This window comes from Hemiscyllium ocellatum, chromosome 3, assembly GCF_020745735.1.
Source record: "Hemiscyllium ocellatum isolate sHemOce1 chromosome 3, sHemOce1.pat.X.cur, whole genome shotgun sequence".
In the NCBI taxonomy this organism is placed as follows: domain Eukaryota; kingdom Metazoa; phylum Chordata; class Chondrichthyes; order Orectolobiformes; family Hemiscylliidae; genus Hemiscyllium; species Hemiscyllium ocellatum.
In genome coordinates, this window is record NC_083403.1 from 72244812 (window position 1) to 72267979 (window position 23168).

Sequence of the window (23168 nt, forward strand, 5' to 3'; positions counted from 1 at the left end):
TCAGATTTACTTGCAAACATTTTTAAAAGTGTGTTATATATAATATAACATCTCACCTATGAAATATACTTTGCAATTCTTTGAAGCTGGTGGTCTGTGATGCAAGGAGTCTAAAGATGAATGCATTTATTTTATTACCAGAATACTACATGAAAGACGTTTTTGCTTCATTAGGCAAATGTCCCTCAATTTTATGATATACATTGTAGAATTAGTTAATTTGATCCAACCTTGGCTTACTCCTGTGACAAGTGATTGGTATAGTGCACTATTGGGAAATGTGGTATCAGTAAGAAATATACATTTGCTTTGTCTGAAGAAAACTTTAATCATGTAAATAAGAAAACAACATCTTTAAAAGGAAAATGGATTAATAAAATTTTGTGGCATATTGCTTTCAGAGCTAGGCATATGATACCATCCATCAGTAATACTAATTTTTTTAAAATTCAAGTAAGCGGGAAAAGTGTTTCCAATCATTTTACCAATAAATGGTGGATTAGGCCTCATAAGTAGTACCTGTACATCGACGTTGTGATTAACAGTAAGGATGGCTCAGTTACCATTATGCATGCAAAAATTGTACTTTGAAGTACAAAGACAATTGGGCAATACACGACATCCAGTTCCTATACTTGGAGATCCCATTATCCTTCACCAATCATTATTAGTTGGAAATTTATACTTAAGCTAACCAGCCTAGGTCAAATGATTGGTGTAGACACAGGAATTCAAATTCATTCAATACAGTTTATAATCACACACAAGCAAGAACAATTCTGTTTATAATGACATCCACAACAAACTTCACATAGTAGCTGTGTCAACTTAGCTTAAAAGCAAGGTTAGTCAAATGTCAGCAATACTAATCTTTACTCACATTTAAGTTTTGTGCACCACAATTCCTACACAAGACAAATGTAATCTATACAGATGCTGACAAAGCCTTTTCCTAGACACCAGTAAGCAGAGCTGAAAACAAAGATCATTCACATGTTTCAAGATGTTTTTTGTAAAGCAAATAAATAAGTTGCCTTTTCCACTTCTAAAGAAATGCGCACATAATATTTTGGAGATTGTCACACTTTCTAATATTTCTACAAGTCAAATATTTTACTTTAGTAAACAGCGTTTAATGTGCAATTCAAAGAAAAGTTAAACATTTAGTCCAATTATGCAATAAAGTGGAGGGGAAATAAATACCATGTGGTAGCACACACTAGTTGTTTAACACTGCAGTTAGATTTTAGTTGCATAATCCCAGGCATATCAACAGAAAGCAGTTCTTAAATTTATCCTTCAATCAAAATCACGAGTTGTCAGCACAAGTGGAGCAACCAGGGTCCATCCGTACAGCAGGATGCAGATCCAGCTAGAAGAAATCTTCACCCAAACTGATGGCCATTTACTTGTCATTATTTCATATGAGGAATCAGGGCTGAGAATGAAAAGAAAACAAAACTCGTTGCCTGCATATTAATTTTCTAAACAATGGCATACTTTAAAATTATGTATCCTTCCTCTTATCATGCCACTTACTTACCCTATCACTTCAATGGGTTTGGAAACAATTGCAAACCCTCTCCACTACTTTTATTTTCTAACTTATCCTCCCCAGGATTCCCAGACTCTTGCCTCAGAACAGATGATGTTAAAAATTCCAAGCAGAACTTTCCAAGTACTAATCTTTAGAAGACCACAGGATATGCTGTACTATCTGATATGAGCCTCCAGTGGCTAAGGTTTCCCCACCAATAGCACAAAAGCAATGATTTTCATGTAAACCCAAATGGTGAGCATTTTTGTGCTGACTACATGATTAGCATGACTGCTAAGTTAAATTCTCACCCCAATTTCATAAATGCTAACAAACCAAGTTGATGGCACAAGGAGTGGCTTGTATTTCCACAGGATCAGGGTGGACTGACAGAAAATGTTGAGTAATAGTGATAGAATACCCGATCATAAAGCTAACATATTAATGTTTCTATGGCCACAGACATGACACCAGGGTAGTACATTGCTTCCCTGATGCCAGGAACAAGGATGTAACTGATTGGCATTCTCCTTTGCCATTCAGTATGTCCTACAGCCAAAGATAGTCAGGCTGGCACTAGAATATCCAAGGGTGTTCAGTCTTTAGTTCAGGAAAAAAGGGCGGTGGCATGATGTTGCTAGTGAGAAAGGATATTGAGTCAGAAAATCTAGATGAGGATTCAGAAGAAATGGAGCAAAGCAGCAGCAAAAGAAGACCGTAGTAGGAATTATTCATAAACCTCCAAATCAGTAGTGTAAGGCAAAGGTTGGCATTAAACAGGAAATCAGAGATACATGCAAAAATGCTGCTCAAGTCAGATTTATTCTGCCAAATTATATTAGCACTAATGCTGTGCAAATGAATAAATTCTAACTTATATTTTTAATTTAAGATTAGTATGCTGAGGAATCAACTAGGGTTTTGTATAATGAAATAATCTTATAAATAATCTTCTTGTGAGAAGTCCTTTTAATAAAAAACATGACCATAAGAGCAGAGAATTTTTTACTGGGATCAAATTACAGACCAGTTAACCCAACAAAGAATATCAAATAGAACAGAATAGTACAGGAACAGGTCCTTCGGCCCACCATTTCTGTATCAACTATCATGCCATTCTAAACTAATCCCACCGGCCTGCACATGGTCCATACCATCTTATTTCCTGCCTGTTCACAAGTCTGTCTAAATGCCTTTTAAATGTGATCATATCTACAACATTCTCTGGCAATGGGTTCTAGGTATATACCACTGTAAAAAAGACTTTCCTCACACATCTCCCTTAAACTTTTCCTCTTTTACCTTAAACCTATGCCCTCTTGTGTTTCTTATACTACTACCCCAAACTTGCCTCATTAACTAGATACCATGCCCCAACGGTGCCTCTCTAATCTGTTGAGAGCCCAAATCTCTATCTCACAATATGTGGAACAGCTCAACACCTCTGCAATATCTGGGAATGCCTAGTCTTTGCACCACACTTAGGACTGTTGTGCACCCAGTAAAATGAAAGCAATTCCCTGATGCCCAGCACATCGAGTCATTTGGCCCAGACGTGGCAGGTAAGGGTGAGTCAGCACCTGCTTTACGAACTTTGACCTAAAGGTCCTGGTGGATGAGACTGTGCAGAGAGAGGACATGGTCAGTCCTAAGGTGGGAAGATAGATGGCCACAACACTAGATCAAACTGCCAGTTTGATCCAAGGTTGCCATCCAGGTCAGTGTGGACTCAACTATCCGGAGAAGCTCAGTAGCATTAGATGGATGTGTTCACTGATGATTGTATAACGTTCAGCACCACTTACAACTGCTCAGATACTGAAGCAGTCTACATTCAAATGCAACTAGATCTGGACAATATTCAGGCTTAGACTTACAGATGGCTAGTAATATTCATGCCACAGAAATGCCAGGCAATGACCATCTCCAACAAGAGATTATCTAATCACCATCCCTGACACCCAACAGTGCCAACTGCAATGGATCTCCACCACCAACACCAATGAAGCCACCAAAACCAAAAACTATATGCTCCACATAAACACACAGTAACTACAAGAGCAGATCAGAGACAAAGAATACCATGGCGAACAACCTCCCTCGTGACTCCCAAAAGCACGCCCATTATCTAAAAGAACAAGTCAGGAATTTGGTGGAATATTCCGCATTTACCTGGATGAGTGAAGCACCAACAAACACTCAAGCAGCTTGACACCATCCAAGACAAAGCAGCCCACTTGATTGGCACTGCATCCATAAGCATCAGCAGCATATTCCATCCCCAAGATGCACTCCAGAAATCCATCAAAGATCCCCAGACAGCATCCTCCAAACCCACAACCACTTCCATACAGAAGGACAAGAACAGCAGACACATGGGAAATGGGATAACTGAATAGCTTAAAAAGTGAATTGTTTAGCAAAAAGGAAACTGTATTTGGCGTAGACGATGGTGATTTGTGGGGTACCATAGGATCAGCATTTATATCTATATTTGCATACAAATATAAATAATTTTGATGAAGGAATCAAATAAAATATTTTCAAATATTAGGCACAAAATTAGGTAAAATTGGGAGTGGTGTGAGGGAATTAAAGAGGTGTCAAGGCAATTTTGACAAGTTGAGCAAGTTGGAAAATGCAGGTGCAGTGAATCATAGATATCCCACTAGGGGTAGGAGCAAGGATATCCCACTGCAGCTGTAGTGACTTAGTGTGAGCATATCTGCTTGCAGTTTTGGTCTCCTCACTAAAGAAAAGACATATTTGTTACAGAGTGTGCAGCAAAGGTTCACCAGACAGTTTTCTGCTTGGCAGGTTTGTTGTATAAGGAAACAGTGGATCGACTAGGCCTGCATTCACTGGAGCTTCAAAAGAATGAGAGGAGATTACATTAACGTACAAAATTCTGACATGGCTGGAAAGAGTGGAGGCAGGGATGATCTTTCATCTGGCCAGGGGTGTTCGGAACAAGAGGTCTCAGTCTCTGGCTATTGGATAGGCTATTTTGGACTGAGGTGAAGAGCAGTTTCTTCTCCCAAAGGGTGGTGAACCTATGGAATTCACTATCGTACAAGGCTGTGGAGGCCAAATTACAGAGTATGTTTAAAAAAGCAATAGATAGATTTCTAGAGATTAAAAACAAAGCAGCACTGGGAGAGAGAGAAATAGTATTGGGTTGAGATACAGGTTCAGTCATGGTCATGTTGAATGGCAGAAAGGGCTTGATACATAAATTAGAATCAATCTAATAATTCCTTCTTCAATATTGCTTAGTTCCACGATGGACAGCAAATATTAGGGAAATGACACATTCCTCTCGCAACAAAACATACAAATGCAATAATTATACTTCACTAAAGATACAATGCCTGCAATTTTGAATTTCTTGGTGTCAAAAATTTTACGACATAGGTAGGAAGAGGGGTGAGGATGTTAGGCAGGCTTTCAGGGAGCTAGGTTGGAAGCTCAGAGTTAGAACAAACAGAGTTGTTGTCTCTGGTTTGTTACCCGTGCCACGTGATAGAGAGTCGAGGAATAGGGAGAGAGAACAGTTAAATGCGTGGCTACAGGGATGGTGCAGGAGGGAGGGATCCCAGTTTCTGGATAACTGGGGAAGGTGGGACCTCTATAAACAGGATTGTCTACATCTGAACCTGAGGGGCACCAGTGCCCTTGGGGGGAGGTTTGCTAGTGCTCTTTGGGGGGGGTTTAAACTAACTCTGCAGGGGCATGGCAACCTAGACTGTAGCTTTAAGGTGCAGGACCTGGAGTGTAGGGAGGTAAGGAACATGGCATCAATCTCGAAGGAGGGTGCCTGTAAACAGGAAAGTGGCTTGAAGTGTGCATACTTCAATGCGAGAAGTATACGAAATAAGGTAGGTGAACTTGCAGCATGGGTTGGTACTTGGGATTTCGATGTTATGGCTATTACGGAGACCCGGGTAGAACAGGGACAGGATTGGCTGTTGCAGGTTCCAGGGTTTAAATGTTTTAGTAGGGTCAGAGGTGGGGGTAAAAGAGGGGGAGGTGTGGCATTGCTTGTCAAAGACAGTATTACAGCGGTGGAAAGGACGATGGATGAAGACTCGCCATCTGAGGTAGTTTGGGCTAGGGTTAGAAATAGAAAAGGTGAGGTCACCCTGTTAGGAGTTTTCTACAGGCCTCCTAATAGTCCTGGAGACGTAGAAGAAAGGATTGCGAGGATTATTCAGGTGAAATGTGAAAGCAATAGGGTGGTTGTTATGGGGGACTTTAACTTTCCAGACATTGACTGGGAAAGCTATAGCTCGAGTATGTTAGATGGGTCGATGTTTGTCCAATGTGTGCAGGAGGGTTTCCTGACACAATATGTAGACAGGCCAACAAGAGGTGAGGCCATACTGGATTTGGTTCTGGGTAACAAACCAGGCCAGGTGTTAGAATTGGAGGTAGGTGAGCACTTTGGGGACAGTGACCACAATTCGGTGACTTTTACTCTAGTGATGGAGAGGGATAAGTGTGCACTGCAGGGCAAGAGTTATAGCTGGGGGGCAGGGAAATTATGTTGCGGTGAGGCATGACTTAGGATGCGTGGCTTGGAAAAGTAAGCTTCAAGGGAAGGGCGCAATTGATATGTGGAGCTTGTTCAAGGAGCAACTACTGAGTGTCCTTGATAAGTATGTACCTGTCAGGCAGGGAGGAAAGGGTCGTGTGAGGGAGCCGTGTTTTAATAAGAAATTGGAATCCCTTGTTGAAAGGGAAGAGGGCGGCCTATGTAAAGATGAGGTGTGTAGGTTCAATTGGGGCGATTGAGAGTTATAAGGTAGCCAGGAAGGATCTAAAGAGAGAGCTAAGAGCAGCAAGGAGGGGACATGAAAAGTCCTTGGTTGGTAGGATTAGGGAAAACCTAAAGGCTTTATATTAGGTATGTCAGGAATAAAAGAATGACTAGGGTAGGAATAGGTCCAGTCAAGGATAGTAGTGGGAAGTTGCATGTGGAGGCTGAAGAGATTGGGGAGACAATGAATGAATACTTTTCATCAGTATTCACTCAGGAACAGGACATTGTTGCCGATGTGAATATTGAGTCACAATTAATTAGAATGGATGACTTTGAGGTATGTAGGGAAGAGGTGTTGGAAATTCTGGAAAGGGTGAAACTAGATAAGTCCCCTGGGCCTGATGGCATTTATCCTAGGATTCTCTGGGAAGCAAGGGAGGAGATTGCAGAGCCATTGGCCTTGATTTTTATGTCCTCGTTATCTACAGGAACAGTGTCAGAAGACTGGAGGATAGCAAATGTGGTTCCCTTGTTCAAGAAGGGGAGTAGGGATAACCCTAGTAGCTATAGGCCGGTGAGTCTCACTTCTGTTATGGCCAAAGTCTTAGAGAGAATTGTAAAGGATAGGATTTATGAACATCTGGATAGGAATAATGTGATCAAGGATAGTCAGCATGGTTTTGTGAAGGGCAGGTCGTGCCTCACAAACCTTATTGAATTCTTTGAGAAGGTGACTAAGGAGGTGGACGAGGGTAAAGAATGTAGATGTGAAGTTTATGGATTTTAGTAAGGCGTTTGATAAGGTTCCCCATGGTAGGCTACTGCAAAAAATACGGAGGTATGGCATTGAGGGTGAGTTGGAGGTTTGGATTAGGAATTGGCTGGCTGGAAGAAGACAGAGGGTAGTAGTTGATGGTAAAGGTTCATCTTGGAGTGCAGTTACTAGCGGTGTTCCACAAGGATCTGTTTTGGGACCATTGCTGTTTGTCATTTTTAAAAATGACCTGGAGGAGGGGCTAGAAGGTTGGGTGAGCAAGTTTGCGGATGATACGAAAGTCGGTGGAGTTGTTGACAGTGAGGAAGGATGTGGCAGGTTACAGCAGGATATAGATAAGCTGCAGAGCTGGGCAGAAAGGTGGCAAATGGAGTTCAATGTAGGTAAGTGTGAAGTGATTCACTTTGGTAAGAGTAACAAGAAGATGGGGTACTGGGCTAATGGTCGGATACTAGGTAGTGTGGATGAGCAGAGGGATCTTGGTGTCCATGTACACGGATCTCTGAAAGTTGCCACCCAGGTAAATAGTGCTGTGAAGAAGGCATATGGCGTACTGGCTTTTATTGGTAGAGGAATTGAGTTCCGGAGTCCTGAGGTCATGTTGCAGTTGTATAAGACTCTGGTGCAGCTGCATCTGGAGTATTGTGTGCAGTTTTGGTCGCCATACTATAGGAAGGATGTGGAGGCACTGGAACGGGTGCAGAGGAAGTTTACCAGGATGTTGCCTGGTATGGTAGGAAGATCGTATGAGGAAAGGCTGAGGCACTTGGGGCTGTTTTCATTGGAGAAAAGAAGGTTTAGGGGTGACTTGATAGAGGTGTACAAGATGATTAGGGGTTTAGATAGGGTTGACCATGAAAACCTTTTTCCACGTATGGAGTCAGCTATTATGAGGGGGCATAGCTTTAAATTAAGGGGTGGTAGGTATAGGACAGATGTTAGGGGTAGATTCTTTACTCAGCGAGTCGTGAGTTCATGGAATGCCCTGCCAGTAGCAGTGGTGGACTCTCCCTCTTTATGGGCATTTAAACGGGCATTGGATAGGCACATGGAGGATAGTGGGCTAGTGTAGGTTAGGTGGGCTTGGATCGGCGCAACATTGAGGGCCAAAGGGCCTGTACTGCGCTGTATTTTTCTATGTTCTATGACTATTTCTTTTTGACATTAAACATCAATGTCATGGCGATTGGTATAAGAGGTAACATGCATCTAAAAATGTTTCAAATATGTACCTGGCTCATGTTTTGTGAGAAAAGAAGCAACATATAGAGTACTAACAATTAGCTACTACTACTGACAGAGTAGTACTGCAGAATGGTAAAGATGTTTAACTTAAATTGCTTACATACCTATACCAGTTGGTCAGTGTCATCATGATATAGAGAGAAGCCAAAAACAGCATGAAGTGAAAGAAGGAATAACTGTAGGTGACACCATCTTTCTCATTGTCTTCTGCACGATGTGCATTGTTACCATCTTCCAAGGAACCATCGCTTCGACCAACTCCTTCATCTATCAGCGTAGATTCATCACTAGTTAGCGTCAGTTTGTTGACCTGGCTATTGTTCGAGGTGCGGATGCTGTGGGGAAGGAAAAAAAGAAATTAAATTCATACTACCAGATCACAGAGTTAACAGATAAGAACACTTTCATTATTAAGTAGTTACTGGATGGGCATATTACCCTTAATTTCTTCTGGTTTGTGATTATTTACAATCATAATGTAAGAGGCCCTTAAGTCCATCATGTTTGTACCGCCAAAACTATACTATCTACATTAGTCCAACTTTCCCGCATTAGGCCCATAACCTTGAATATTTCAAGTGCTCATCCAACTGCTTTTTAAAAGTTGAGGTTTCATGCCTCAACTATCCTGCTGTGCAGTGCACTTGAAATCCCAAAACACTCTGGTGAAAGTTATTCCTCAAAACCTCCTGCTTTTCACTTTAAGAGTATGGCCCCCTTGTTACTGATGCTTTGCTTAAAGGGAACAACTGCTTTATATTCACCCTATTCATGCCCCTATAATCAGGTCTCTCCTCAACTTTCTCTGTTCCAAAGAAAACAATCCGAGCTAATCCAGCTTCCTCTTCACAGCTGAAACGCTCCATTTTAGGCAACTTCTTGTTGAATCTCCTCTGCAACCCCTCCAGTGAAATCAGATCGTTCCTACAGAGATCAGAACTGCACACAGTAATCCAGCTCTGGCCTAACCAAAGTTATGTACATCTCCAGTATGAACCCCATGCTCTTATCTATGGCAAGACTGATAAAGACAAGCATCCCGTATGCCTTCTTAACTACCCTTCAGGGATCTGTGAACCAATACCCCAAGATCCATTTTGCCGAGCTTCCCAGTGTCTTGTCATTCACGGAGTGCTCCCTTGTCTTGTTACTTCTTCCAAAGTGCATCTCCTAAGATTTATCAGGGTTAACTTCCATCTGTCACAGATCTGCCCATTTGACTACTCCTTTTATACCTCCCTGTAACCCAATACAGTCTTCCTCACTGTTAACCACCCAAAAATTTATCATTGTTAATATTTCCCTAATTAAGTAAATTAAGCAAAGAAAAATCATAGTCAAGAGACTAATGGCAGCAATTCAAATATGAATCAGGAAGTGTCCTGCGGATTACCACCTACTCCATACTCTGTCTTCAGTTGGTAAGTCAGCATGCCTCCATGTTGAATAGTAGGTGGAAGAGACACAAAAGGTCTCAAGAGTGCAGAATATATTCTGAAAACAACCATCCTATCACTATTCTCAGCTTCCTATCTTGGAGCTGACAGTCTATTTTTCTGTCCCTATTTTAATTGTGGATTAATTATGCAAAGCCGTATGGATTTGTCAAAGACACATGGTAGTTAATTAGCTCAAGGGTCTTGATGAGATTCGACAGACCAACTTTGTATTCATGCAGCCATTGCTTTTTTTAAATCAAATTGTGACAAGCCTATTAGCTGGCACCTTATTAAACATCTTATGGAAGTTCATATAAAATCACACCAACTCATTAAACCATCAATCCCCCTTGTATGTATTCAACTCCTCTGCCATTTCCTTGCTCCCCATTATTTTTTCCCCACCCAGGGTTCATCCTCTAAGGGGCTTATGTTCACTTCTGCCTCTCTTTTTTTTTAAAAGACATTTTTACTAACTGCTTTTGTTACTTAACAGTTTGCCCTCAGAATATTTTCTCCTTATTACTTTTTTGATTATCCTCTATTGACTTTTAAACTTTCCCACTTCTCTAGCTTACCACAAATCTTGGCCACATTGTATGTTTCTTCCTTTCAATTTGCTACTGTCCCTAACTTAATGGTCACTTTATCCCTTTCCTAGATTCCTTCTTCCCCACTGGGTTATATCTGTGCTGTAAGGCATGAACTATTTTCTTAAATGTCCGATAATTGCTCATCAATCACCTATCCATTACAGCCAACTCTGCCCTCATTCCTTTATAAGTTTAGCACAGTTGTTTTGCACACTCAAACGGAATGCTAAATTTCATCACATTATATCATTTTTAATAATATGTTAACTAAAGATGTGCATAGTATCCAAATGTGTTTTGTTCAAGATTAGATACAGCTTAACTTCTCTAATTTTCTAGAAATAAACCCTAATGCTTGGTTTTTGCTTTTTTTAAACCAGCATTTTTAGTTGGTGTCACTATTTTTAGTGATTGTTACGTTTGTACTTCATCTCCTCTATCCCATTTAGATTCTTATTTTCTCAATAATAAATGCCACCATTAGTTTTCTTGCCAAAATGTAACATCTCCCGAATTTCAATTGCCAGTGATATGCTTGTTCTGCAAGTAATGAACACTTCTTGCAAATTCTTGAGATTGTCCTCTTTAATACTAACCATCTCATACTCAGCTCTCCCACTTTGGTTTGCTGTCAACTACAAATTTATAAAATTTGTTTTGCGTTCAAAGTTGAGAATGTCAATATAAATACTGGACAACTGTGGTCCTAGCATCGATCTTTGAGAGGTTATTTCTCAGCTTAAATAGATACCATTTTCCCATCATCCAACTAACCATTCATTCTGTTCCTTATTCCTTAGAGACACTTACACCATTATTCAATGATGTGGTAATTGATCACAATGTTTGGAAATGTAGATAAGTTCTCAACTACATTACTCTGGATTCTTCTATGTCTTCTATGGTGATCTCTTCAATAAGATTGGTAAAACAAAGTTTCTGGATTTTTAAAGAAAATGTTCTCCTTTATTGGGAATTCCATGTTTTTTTCTTACTCCAGATGTTAACCTTACTTGTGCTCAGTTCCCTGGACACGTTCTAGCCCCCTTTTAAATATTGGTATAACATCATGAGCCACCAGTTTGCTGGTACAACTTCTTTTCAAACAAACTATTAAACTAATATACAATATTGTCTCTGCTATCCTTGATATATGAAAACAATCCACATCAGGAATAAATCCACTGGATTTGATTAGTTTATTTAATATTTCCTCTGTTCTTACTCTAAATATTGCTGTAACATTGCTGATTTCATTTTCCAATATGATGGCTATATAATCTGTCTCCTTAGTAAATAGAGAAGCAATTTTTTTTTAATTTAAAAAAGTGCCATTATGTTATCACTGCCTATAATTTTATCCTGTCCATCCTCTATCAACAAAAACTTTAGCTCATCTATCTACTGAATAGAGTCATAGAGATGTACAGAGCCAATGGGCCGAGGAGTGGCAAATGGAATTAAATTTAGATAAATGTGAGATGCTGCACTTTGGAGAGGCAAATCAGGGCAGGATTTACACACTTATTGGTAAGGTCCTAGGGAGTGTTGCTGAACAAAGAGACCTTGGATTGCATGTTCATAGTTCTTTGAAAGTGGAGTCTCAGGTAGACAGGACAATGAAGGCGGCATTTAATATACTTTCCTTTATTGGTCAGAGCTTTGATTAAGCAAGTTGGAAGGTCATGGTGCAGCTGTACAAAACACTGATTAGATTAGATAAGATTTCCTACAGTGTGAAAACAGGCCCTTCGGCCCAACAAGTCCACACCAACTTTCCGCAGAGTAGCTTACCCAGACCCATTTCCCTCTGACTAATGCACCTAACACTATGGGGATTTAGCATGGCCAATTCACCTAACCTGCACATCTGTGGACTGTGGGAGGAAACCGGAGCACCCGGAGGAAGCTCGTGCAGACACAGGGGAATGTGCAAACAGACAGAATGCAACAGAATCCACAGACAGTCACCCAAGGCTGGAATCAAACTTGGGTCTTGGTGCTGCTAACCACTGAACCACCGTGCCGCCCATTGGTTACTCCACTTTTGGAATAGTGTGTACAATGCTGTTCTCCCTCCTACAAAAAGGTTGTTGTGAAATTTGAAAGGGTTCAAAAATGATTTACAAGGATATTGCCAGGGTTGGAGAGTTTGAGCTATACGGAGAGACTGAATAGGCTGGGGCTGTTTCCCCTGGAGTGTCGGAGGCTGAGGGATGACTATATAAAGGTTTATAAAATCATGAGGGGCATGGATGGGGTAAATAGACAAAAATCTTTTGCCAGGGTTGGCGGGTGAAGGAGTCCAGAACTAAACAGCATAGGTTTAGGGTGAGAGGGAAAGGATTTAAAAGGGACCTAAAGGCAACTGTTTCACACAAAGGGTGGTGCAAGTATAGAATGAGCTGCCAGAGGAAGTGATTGAGGTTGATACAATTACAACAATAAAAATACATCTCGATCAGTACATAAACAGCAAGAGTCGAAGGAAATGGGTCAAGTGCTTGCAAATGGGACTAGATTAATTTAGGATATCTGGTCGACATGGACGAATTGGACTGCATGTTATAAATTTCTTGATAACATAATTTCACATTTCCTCTCTGCCTTCTTATTTTCCTCTTGACGTCCCTGCTGGTGTTATGTAATCATCATTCTCTCCTTAGTAGTGCACACAGTGGTTACATCTAACTTTCCTTATCAGTGTCTTTTTTGGATAGGTATGCCTCATTACTGATATTTTAAGTGGAACACTTTTGATCACAGCTTTAAAATGTTTTCCATTGCTGTTTAATAATATTTTTTGTCCTTCATTTGTCATATTTTCACTTATTTTCCCTAATTCTAATCTCAGCCCTCCAGTAGTAGGTTTTTTCCTTACCTTTTTTTTCCTTGCCTAACTATTACCTTCCTCCTGTTCATATTTATGGCTTAGTTCAAAATATTATTTTAAAGCTTATATTATAGTGACTCTTGCCTCTATGTTCCCCACCTCACTTTTGTATTCTGTAATCTTTATGAAATCTAGTCGTCGATCCTCTAACGTCGTTGATCCTCTAACGTCGTTCTTCTTGCATACCTACATACTTAAAAGAAAGAGTCCTGTACATATTATAGAAACTCTTTCCGTTTACCTGTATGCTATGGCCAATCAATTTCACTAACAGAAATCTCTTTCCTCATTTCTCTAATTTGATTGTCTATTTCTTCTTCCACCTCTCTTACACTGTTAAAAGGAGATGTAGGTATCTCTTATTAGTGTGATTGATCATTTATCTTTCATTTCTACCTGTATTAATCCTATTTCTGTACTATATGGCAATGTCACTTTTCTCCACTGCCATGCTATATCTAACAATAACAGTGTTCTGAGATATACTCTGCCAACTTCAATTCCCACTCCTGATGTTTTGCAGCCATATTTTGGGAATTAACTCCAACATTGAAGAGGTGGCAGAGATAATGTTGTTGCCTTGTCTGTTAATTAGTCTGTTCGTGAACAATGTATCTCAACAAATGTTGGTGCACAGATAGGGAATGACCCAAATAAGAACTGACTAATTTATAGTGAAGATTTGAAATGTACAAATAGGAGCAGAAGCAGACAATTTGGCCTTTTGAGTTTGCTCCACCATTCAACAGGATCATAGCTGATTTATTTGTTTTGAATTCTGCATTCCAATCTATTCAGATAACATTCAACTCCTTACCCAACAAAAATCTGTCCATCGTAGTTTTAAGAAGTAATCAAAGACCCAATCTCTATTGCCTTCTGAGCTGGAGAGTTCCATAGCCGCACAACATTTCAAGAAAATCAAAATTCTCCTGAAAGGGTGTCTCCTAAACCTAAATAATGCCCTTTTAACCATTGACTGACCCACAAGAGAAACATCCTTTTCATGATCACCTTGTCGGGACCATTCAGGATCTTAAACACTCTCACTTTTCTAAAGTCCAGTGGAAACAAGGCCCACCTGTCCAACATATCCTCATAAAATAACCCAATCATGCCAGGTATCGATCCACTAGACCTCCTCTACAACTACCTCCAATTCATATACATCTTCATTAAATAAGGAAAGCAAAACTGCACTCAGTTCTCGACATGTGGTCTCACCAATGCCCTGTATAACCATAGCAAAACATGTAGATATGAAATTTAAAGGATTCATTAAACCTGCGAGACAAAACAAATTGGCATTTTTAAGAATGTTATGGATGTTTTAGACAGTTATAGATTATTTCAGCTGCTGTGGTGAAAATTGTTACAGCAAAAAAACCTGTTAGCAGAGTTTTCGGAGCTGATTGATGGGGATTGAAATCTTCTCAGTGAAATGTAAACTCTTAAGAAAGAAATATCTTTCCTCAATTTTGCAGTTACAGCGTATCAACCATGCAGGGGAATCCTCAGGAAGAGCCGTGTTTTTCGAAAATATCAGTCTGTTAATTGTTTGTACCTCTTCACTTATGATATAGCTATCCCTTGCAAACTATTACTGTTTTATTATGGACATTACATATAATATTGTAAAAACAAGATTTTTTTTATTGCTTCATAAGATTTGAGCATCACTGGCTCAGATAGCACCGATTGCCCGTATTCGCTCGAGAAGATCACGATGAGCTATTTATAAACTTCTGCAATCTGCACTGTATGTAGAATAAGTGTGCTGATAGGGAGGGCGTTCTAAGATTTTAATCCCAGTAGTTCTTCTCATTGACTAATGATCTTTTTACCCACCACCCTCCACCCCCCATTTTATAACTATCATTCCCTGGCCATGTTTGCTCTCCTTTTCTAGTTCATTCCTACTGAGCTGGTTTCATTTCTCAGATTCTTCCCCTCCCTTATCCACCCAATTTTACTAATTTAAAAACGTTGCCATCACCCTCCTTGGGCTTTTCAATAGGTCCCATTCCAGTTCAGGTGGATTCTCACTCTTCAGCTCCTTCTTGCACTAGTACTACAAGGAATGTCATAGGAAAAGGGTACTTGCTTTCTCTCACTAGCCCTGGCCTATCTTTGTCTAGATTAGAGTGGTGCTGGAAAAGCACAGCAGTTCAGGCAGCATCCGAGGAGCTGTAAAATCAACATTTCGGGCAAAAGCCCTTCATCAGGAATACAGGGCCTATCTTTGTGTCAATTTGCATGTAGTTTCAGTATCAATCCAGCAATAATTAGCTTTCAATGCCTGCTTTTTAACTTGGAGAAAGTAAGGTCTGCAGATACTGGAGATCAGAGCTGAAAAATGTGTTACTGGAAAAGCGCAGCCGGTCAGGCAGCATCCAAGGAGAAGAATCGACGTTTCTGGCATAAGCCCTTCTTCTTGACCCAACACCTAAACTGCCTCCCTATTCTCACCTAAGAGGGCCCTCCTACCCCACTCCAGGATGCCAGAGTTCAAGTCCACCTGCTTCAGAGATGTGTACTAACATCTCTGTGCAGGTTGATTACACAATAGCTATTCTTACCTAAGTCTTTTGTGCCAATATAGTCCAGGAAGTGGATCTTTCTGTCTCTTTCCAACTGTCTCTCAACTCTGGCATTGATTAAGGAAAAAATCAACTTTAGGGGCTTTTCCTAATGTCTCTACAAATACAAAACCCTCTACCATTACCACATTTCTATTTTGTTCTGATATTCCCTCCATTACCACTCTAGACAGCCTTCCACATCACAATGCTTTGGTATGCGTAGTGGCTGACCTCCCACAGTCTCTATTTCTGTCTTCATAGTTAGTGAGTTCTGCCCAAGCTGAAAAATGTCTGTCTCTCTTGATCAAGTGACTTATGTATGACATTCACTAGAAATTCAATCAGATTTTGGAACAATGCACGGTTATAAATTTAAATCTGTGATCCTCCGCAGAATGATTTGGTGAATGTTTATGAGTGAGATTAAGAAAATACTGTAGTTGATGAATAGGAATAGAAAAACACAGAGGAGCCAGACATTAAAATTTTTCCTAATCATTTCTGAACTAGACAGCACATTATAATTTATTTCAAAAACACTATTTTAGCAGGAATTAAAAAAAATCTGAAATTAGTCAAATTCACTCTAAACAAACATGTACTTGGATGCTTTGTAGACAAATTAAGAAGTGAAATAAAGAGCATATATTTAGAAATATTGTAAAAGAAAGAAAAAGGAGTTACTCATGTGAATATAGGATTATATTAATTTTAAAAAGTGAAAAAATTTTGATAAGAACACCACGAGAATGACTTGGACATAAAAAACACACCAACAGAAGCAAAGTATAAATGATAAGCCTCGACTCTGGGTTGGCAACGCAAATAAACCATCAGCATAGAGGGGAGAACATTACATAGTATACCTGAAGCATGAAGCTAATGACCATCACAAGACAGTTCACATTTTGAATAATTATAGCCTCCAATTATTTAAAGGGAAACACAAAGAATTGAGTATCCCCAGAAGAGCTATGGTTACGTCAATAAGAAGAAAGCCCTTTGCAAACTGAAATGGTTTTAAGCACATGTTCAAATTCTGATTGTATTTCTCCTAGCAACTAGTGTGATGATTTATAAAAGGTCCTGACAAGGATTGTGATGGAGAAGTGCATACTGAAGAGGCATCAGATGACCAGAATCAAGTCAGTGTGAAGTCCTTGTTCAAAAAAGGTGACAAAGCAGACATAGGTAACCATAAAACAATTCAACTTACTGGGGATCCAGGTTCAGCAGTAAAATGCAGGATTATCTACACAATAGCACACCAACAGAAGCGAAGTAAAAATTATAAGACTCAATTCCAGGGCGGCAAAGCAAAGAAACCATCAATATAGAGGGGAGAACATCACACAATGTAACTGAAGCCGGTCACTAGATTTGAAATGTTAACTTTACTTCCTCTCCAAAGATACTGCCAGACCTGCTGAATTTCTTCAGCAATTTCTGCTTTAGTTTCAGTTTTATATAACCGATAGGCTTGCTGCTGGCCTATTTTAGCAGCAGCTGAGAATCAACCTCCCATATGTTAAGTATGGCAAATTCTTATCCCTGAAAGGGTATTAGTAAACCAGAAGGCTTTTTTTAAACAATCCAGTAATTTCACAATTATTACATTTTGTAATTATAGTTATTTGTTCTTGATTTATGAGCTAATGGAATTTATATTACTTAGTTAGCATCATGGTTTCCAAGCATCAGTCTAGACCAGGAGATTATTCTTCCACTATGTTACCATCTCTTATACCACATAAAAGACTGGTTAACAAAACTGTAATTTGCAAAATAGGAGGGTCAAAGTGTCAAAGAGATCTAGAGCACAGAAAAAGACCCTTTAGCCCATCAAGTCGGCATTAGTCAAAAACAACTACCTAACTATTCTTAACACAAGTGCACATACAAACAGTTTTTCAGCCTGGATACAAAGCAGTCAGAATGATAGAAGAGACAGAAATGGATATTTTTTTAGGTTGGAAAGAGGTTTGTAGTGGAGTGCCGGGGGGGGGGTTGGTATTGGGACCTTTGCATTTCCTGATGTTTATTTATGATCTAGATATTGTATTTGCAGAGGATAATTTTACACGATGCAAAACTTGGAACAATGTAAACTGTGAGGATGACAGAGTAGAACTTCAAAACAGGACATAAATAATTTGGAATGGATGGATATGTAGCAAATACAGTTCAAGACATAAATACGAGGTGATCATATTTGTGATAAGTGCATAGACAGCCAACATAACATAAGGGGCACAATCCTAAAGGGAGTGCAGGAGTACAGGGAGCTGGATGTACATATGTACAGACCATTGGAGGTTGCAGGACAGATGAGGGGAGCAGTTAATAAAGCTACAAAAACCACAAAATACACCAGCAAGGAGGCGATATCAAACCTACATGACCATATGCTGTGCACAAGTCAGTGTGGCACACTATAGTAAGGTTGAGAGAGAGAGTGCAGAAAAGATTTGCAAGAATGGTTCCAGGGATAAGAAACTTCACTTATGACAAACTAGAGTGTTTGGGACTGCTCCCCTTGGATAGAAGGGGGCTAACATGGCATCTAAGCAATTTTCAAAATTATGATCGGACTGATTAGTGTCAGCAGGAGAAACTATTCTTGCTTGTAAAGAAAAAGAACAAAAGGGCACAGATTTAATAATTTGCAAAAGCAAGGGTGATACGAGAAAAATCTTTTTCTAAAAAGTGATTTTGGTCCTAAATGCATTGTGTGGAAACATGATGAAAGCAAGGGTCAAGGGTATTTTGTGATTGTTAACTGTGTAGAAAATAGAACTATAAGTAATGGAACTATATATTTACCCTGTATGCATGTATGCTTGTGGATAATCTGAGGTGATATGGAAGGTGAAGGTCGTCATCACTGAGATTAGCTTTCAATTCCAGATTTATTTATGAAATCCAAACTCCATCAGTTGTTGTGGTACCCCAAGAAACTGCCAAAACAGTGGGCGCAAGTTGTTTAAAAAAAAAGTGATCGCTCTTTCAGAGTGCCTACTCACATAACTCATTACAGGATTTGTGCTGCATAATTGAGTGTGCAGACGAGAGCCAAGGGGATGCCTAAATGGACATAGGGTAGCACAGGGGAGTATTAGCGACCATGGGGATAGGTAGGTTGGCACAGGGGGTGTGAAGCATCATGGAGGTGGATAGATAGGACTAGGCGGGCTTGGATAGGGCATGGGGAATGTATGATAGAGAGGGTGAATAGGCAGGAAGGATGTTTTACTTTCTCATCCTTACTTTGGTCTCCAACACTATGGTCGAAATTTCAGAGGCACCTCTCCTCTATCAGTCACTCACAGAATCCTGAGCTTTTCCCAGGTTATCCAGCACAATTCCCAATCTAACCCATAATCCCCAATTGGAGGGAAAAAAAAAGAGAAGGGAAGGACAAGCAGACATTTTTAAAAGTTGTGTTTGTGGAGTTGGGGTTTATTCTGTCTCTGTGCACGTGACACAGGAACAAAAATCAAGACCTAGGTTGAAAAGCATATGGCATGGCAGACCTCAAATATGGAGCGATTAAGTAGAAACACAAGGAAGGGATGCTAAACCTTTATTTGCTTGGGCCACAAGATTATCTAGTCAAGTTCTGGCCACCACACTTTAGGAACAACATGATTCTTTGGAAGCTGCAAAGGAGATTTACCAGAATGTTTCAAGGGATGAGGGAATTTAGCTACAAAATTAAGTTGGAGAAGCAAATGTTGTCCCCCTTAGACCAAAGGAGGTTGAGGAAATAAAACTGTTCCAAGATTATGACATGTTTGGGCAAGTTAGACAAAGGAAAGCCCTTCTTGTGAGCTAATAGTGTAAGATTAGGGAACACAGATGAATAGTTCTGTGCATGAAATAGAGGGATGTAAGAAACCCAATTTTTTAACACCGAATGCCAATAAACTGGAACTCCTTTGTCTAGAAGGGTCATGGGAACACTGACAATTAATTAATGATTTCAAAAGGAATGTGGATAGGCACTTAAGGGAAATAAACTTGTCGACTACAACGATTGACTGGAGAAATGTAGCTTACTAGATTGCTATGAAGTGTACTAGCAGTGAGTTGATGAGCTGAATGGTCTCCTCCTTTGTTGTAATGACTTTATGACACATGCAACATGGCTTTAAGACAGAAAGGTTCTTGCCTGATACCCTCCTTGAGGAAGTGACAACCTATATCAACCATGGTGTCATTTAAGCATCTAAATTACAAGCAAACTGAGACGACTCCTCCATTATTCATAACTTACAAGTTCAATCCATATGCAGTATGACTTTAGTTAGCATTTACTTTATATTAATCTTCCTACAAATTTATATTGCTGATTTGAAGTGACAGCTTTGGGAGAAAAGAAGACAACTAATAATAAAAGCATAGATCTGATGATTACTGACCTTGAATATAGAACACAAAGTAAAAATAGAACCAGTCCTACAATTCCTTGTGCATCCCACCACTGGATAACCTGACCAGGGACATGAGTCCCTGTGCTGTTGTACCCAATCATGCTCAGCAAACTGGGATTGCATTTTCGGTCTGTAAGAAATTAAACACGCATAAGTAAATGGCCTTTTGTCTGACTATTTCTCAAAATTACTGTCTATACTTCAAATGGCTAGCTACATAAAACACCGTTTTTGTAAGCAATGTAATTTAAAGATTAATTTAACTGATTTACATACAAGGTGAAGCATTCTCTTTATGCCGATGTTTCCAATCTGACCATGAAAAATAAATAGTTCAAAGTTTGTTCATTCAATTAAAGAGAGATAACAGAAGGCCTTGGACTCATACTGATCCAAACACTTTGAGGCACCCATTCCGTGCTGACAAAATAGCTATCGTATAAATTTCGAAAAGTCAATATCTCCAGTTTCTGGCAGTCTCAATAGCACTTTCTATTCAGTGACATGTACAAAACATATTCAATTCCAGACCACAGTAAATCATAGCCATCAGCCTGTTAATCGTAATGAATCACTTCAAAATTTTCACTCCCTTAATATAAATTAAAATTGCCACAAAGTTGTCTCATCAAATTAATATGCAGAATTAAATCAGCATTACATTTATAGAAGTAAATTTGATCTAGGCACTAGGTCAACAAGTTTTAATTTGTGATTAGTAGGAGTCTTCAACAACTGCCAAAATAAAATAATTAAGCTTAGTTGAACTGTCATAATGTTTTTTCAATTACAATCTTTTTCAGTATAGGCAGACTGAGGTGGAAATAGCTGCCATTTCCTATCCATTTTTAGCCTTAGCACAACAATGGCATGAACTGTGACAAGCATGACTACAGGATACCTAGAAACATCTAGACACAATTACTGAAAAAACATACTATCTGAAGGTATTAATAAATTTGCATTTTAAAAGACAAATTAAAACTTCTTCCTTTGACATGGCAAATACACAAGCAACCTGATTTAGCATTTTCTAATGCTTTAATTCTTTGTAAACCAAAATGTAAATCAATATTTGATAAGGAAATGCATTAATATAATTTTTAGTGCCTCCCTCCCAATTCCATAACAAGACCTAAAACAGAATGTTTTTAAAAAGGCAGCAATGTAACAGCATTCTGGAATACAAGTTTCATGATACACAATGAAACCTTTGTCCTTTGCTGCTGCAGTACTATTGGACTTCAAAAGCTCACTTTCATTCTCCCCTCTCTGGGTGAGAATTTATCATGGAGCATTATTCACATTCCCATGATATTATTAATGGAGGGTATGCTGTAGGAACTAAAATAACTAAAAATGAATAAAATACCTGGTTCATTAGTCATAGCAGACCACGTTAGATACATGGTATACAAGGTGATGATGGACGATTGTAACAAACCAGATCGAGGTTGAGACTCCTAAAAATATATCAACAATCTCTTCAATTTAATTTTATATATGCATATACACACACACATATACACACAGTTACAAATGGACACCTTATTTAACTTCAATATTCCTTCTATAAGCACACTCCATTCAGACAGAACACATACAGCCAGTGTCTGATTTTATATGTTAATCCGTTACTTTTCATTGCTTTGTCTTCCACTGTTTTTCCATACACAAATCATCTGCACTTGTCAAAACTTGACCAAGGTTCGCCTTGGGAGATTGGTCAGCAAGGTTAGATCTCATGGAATACAGGGAGAACTAGCCATTTGGATATAGAACTGGCTCAAAGGTAGAAGGCAGAGGGTGCTGGTGGAAGGTTGTTTTTCAGATTGGAGACCTGTGACCAGATTGGAGTGCCACTAGGATCGGTGCTGGGTCCACTGCTTTTTCTCATTTACATAAATGATTTGGAAGTGAACATAGGAGATGTAGTTAGTAAGTTGGAGGTCAATGGACAGCGAAGAAGGTAACCCCGGATTACAACATGATCTTGATCAGCTGGGCCAACGGGCTGAGAAGTGGCAGATGGAGTTTAATTTAGACAAATGCAAGGTGCTGCATTTTGGAAAAGCAAATCTCAGCAGGACTTATACACTTCAATGGTAAGGTCCTAGGATGCTGAACAAAGTGCAGGTTCATAGCTCCTTGAAAGTAGAGTCGCAGATAGATAGGATAGTGAAGATGGTGTTTGGTATGCTTTCCTTTATTGGTCAAGAGTATTGAGTAAATGAGTTAGGAGGTCATGTTGCAGTTGTACAAGACTTTGGTTAGGCCACTTTTGGAATATTGTGTGATTAATCTGGTCTCATTTTAATTGGAAAGATGTTGTGAAACTTGAAATGGGTTCAAAAAATGATTTATGAAGATGTTGCCAGGGTTGGAGGATTTGAGCTGTATGGACAGGTTGAACAGGCTAGGGCTGTTTTCCCTGGAATGTTGGAGGCTGAGGGGTGACCTTATAGAGGTTTATAAAATCATGAGGGGCATGGATAGGGTAAATAGACAAGGTATTCTCCCTGGGGTGGGAGAGTCAGATCGAGAGGGCATAGGTTTAGGGTGAGAGGGGAAAGCTATAAAAGAAACCTAAGGGCAACTTCTTCATGCAGAGGATGATGCCTGTGTGGAATGAGTTCGTGGAGGCTAGTATAATTGTAGCATTTAAAAGGCATCTGGATGGGTATATGAATAGCAAGGGTTTGGAGGGATATAGGCTGGGTGCTGGCAGGTGGAACTAGATTGGGTTGGGATACCTGGTTGGCGTGGATGAGTTGGACCGAAGGGTCTGTTTCCATGCTGTACATCTCAATGACCTATGTCTGACTAATCCAGTTGAATTTTGTGGAAAGTCACTGACAGGGTTTATAAGCAAATGTGTGCAGCTATTTTCTATTTCCATTACCAGAACA

At 39.5% G+C, this 23168-nt stretch overlaps 1 protein-coding gene across 1 annotated transcript in view; it reads right to left on the reverse strand.

Moving 5' to 3' along the window:
- Positions 1-143: 143 nt before the first annotated feature.
- serinc1 (serine incorporator 1) overlaps positions 144-23168 on the reverse strand; it is a 47621-nt gene continuing 24596 nt past the window's right edge. Inside the window, exons 7-10 of the mRNA XM_060850998.1 lie at positions 21632-21722; positions 20248-20389; positions 8424-8654; positions 144-1438 (exon numbers count right to left, since the gene is read on the reverse strand). Of these exons, the coding sequence (XP_060706981.1) occupies positions 1300-1438; positions 8424-8654; positions 20248-20389; positions 21632-21722 (603 nt within the window). The 3' untranslated portion in view covers positions 144-1299. The remainder of the gene's footprint in view (positions 1439-8423; positions 8655-20247; positions 20390-21631; positions 21723-23168) is intronic.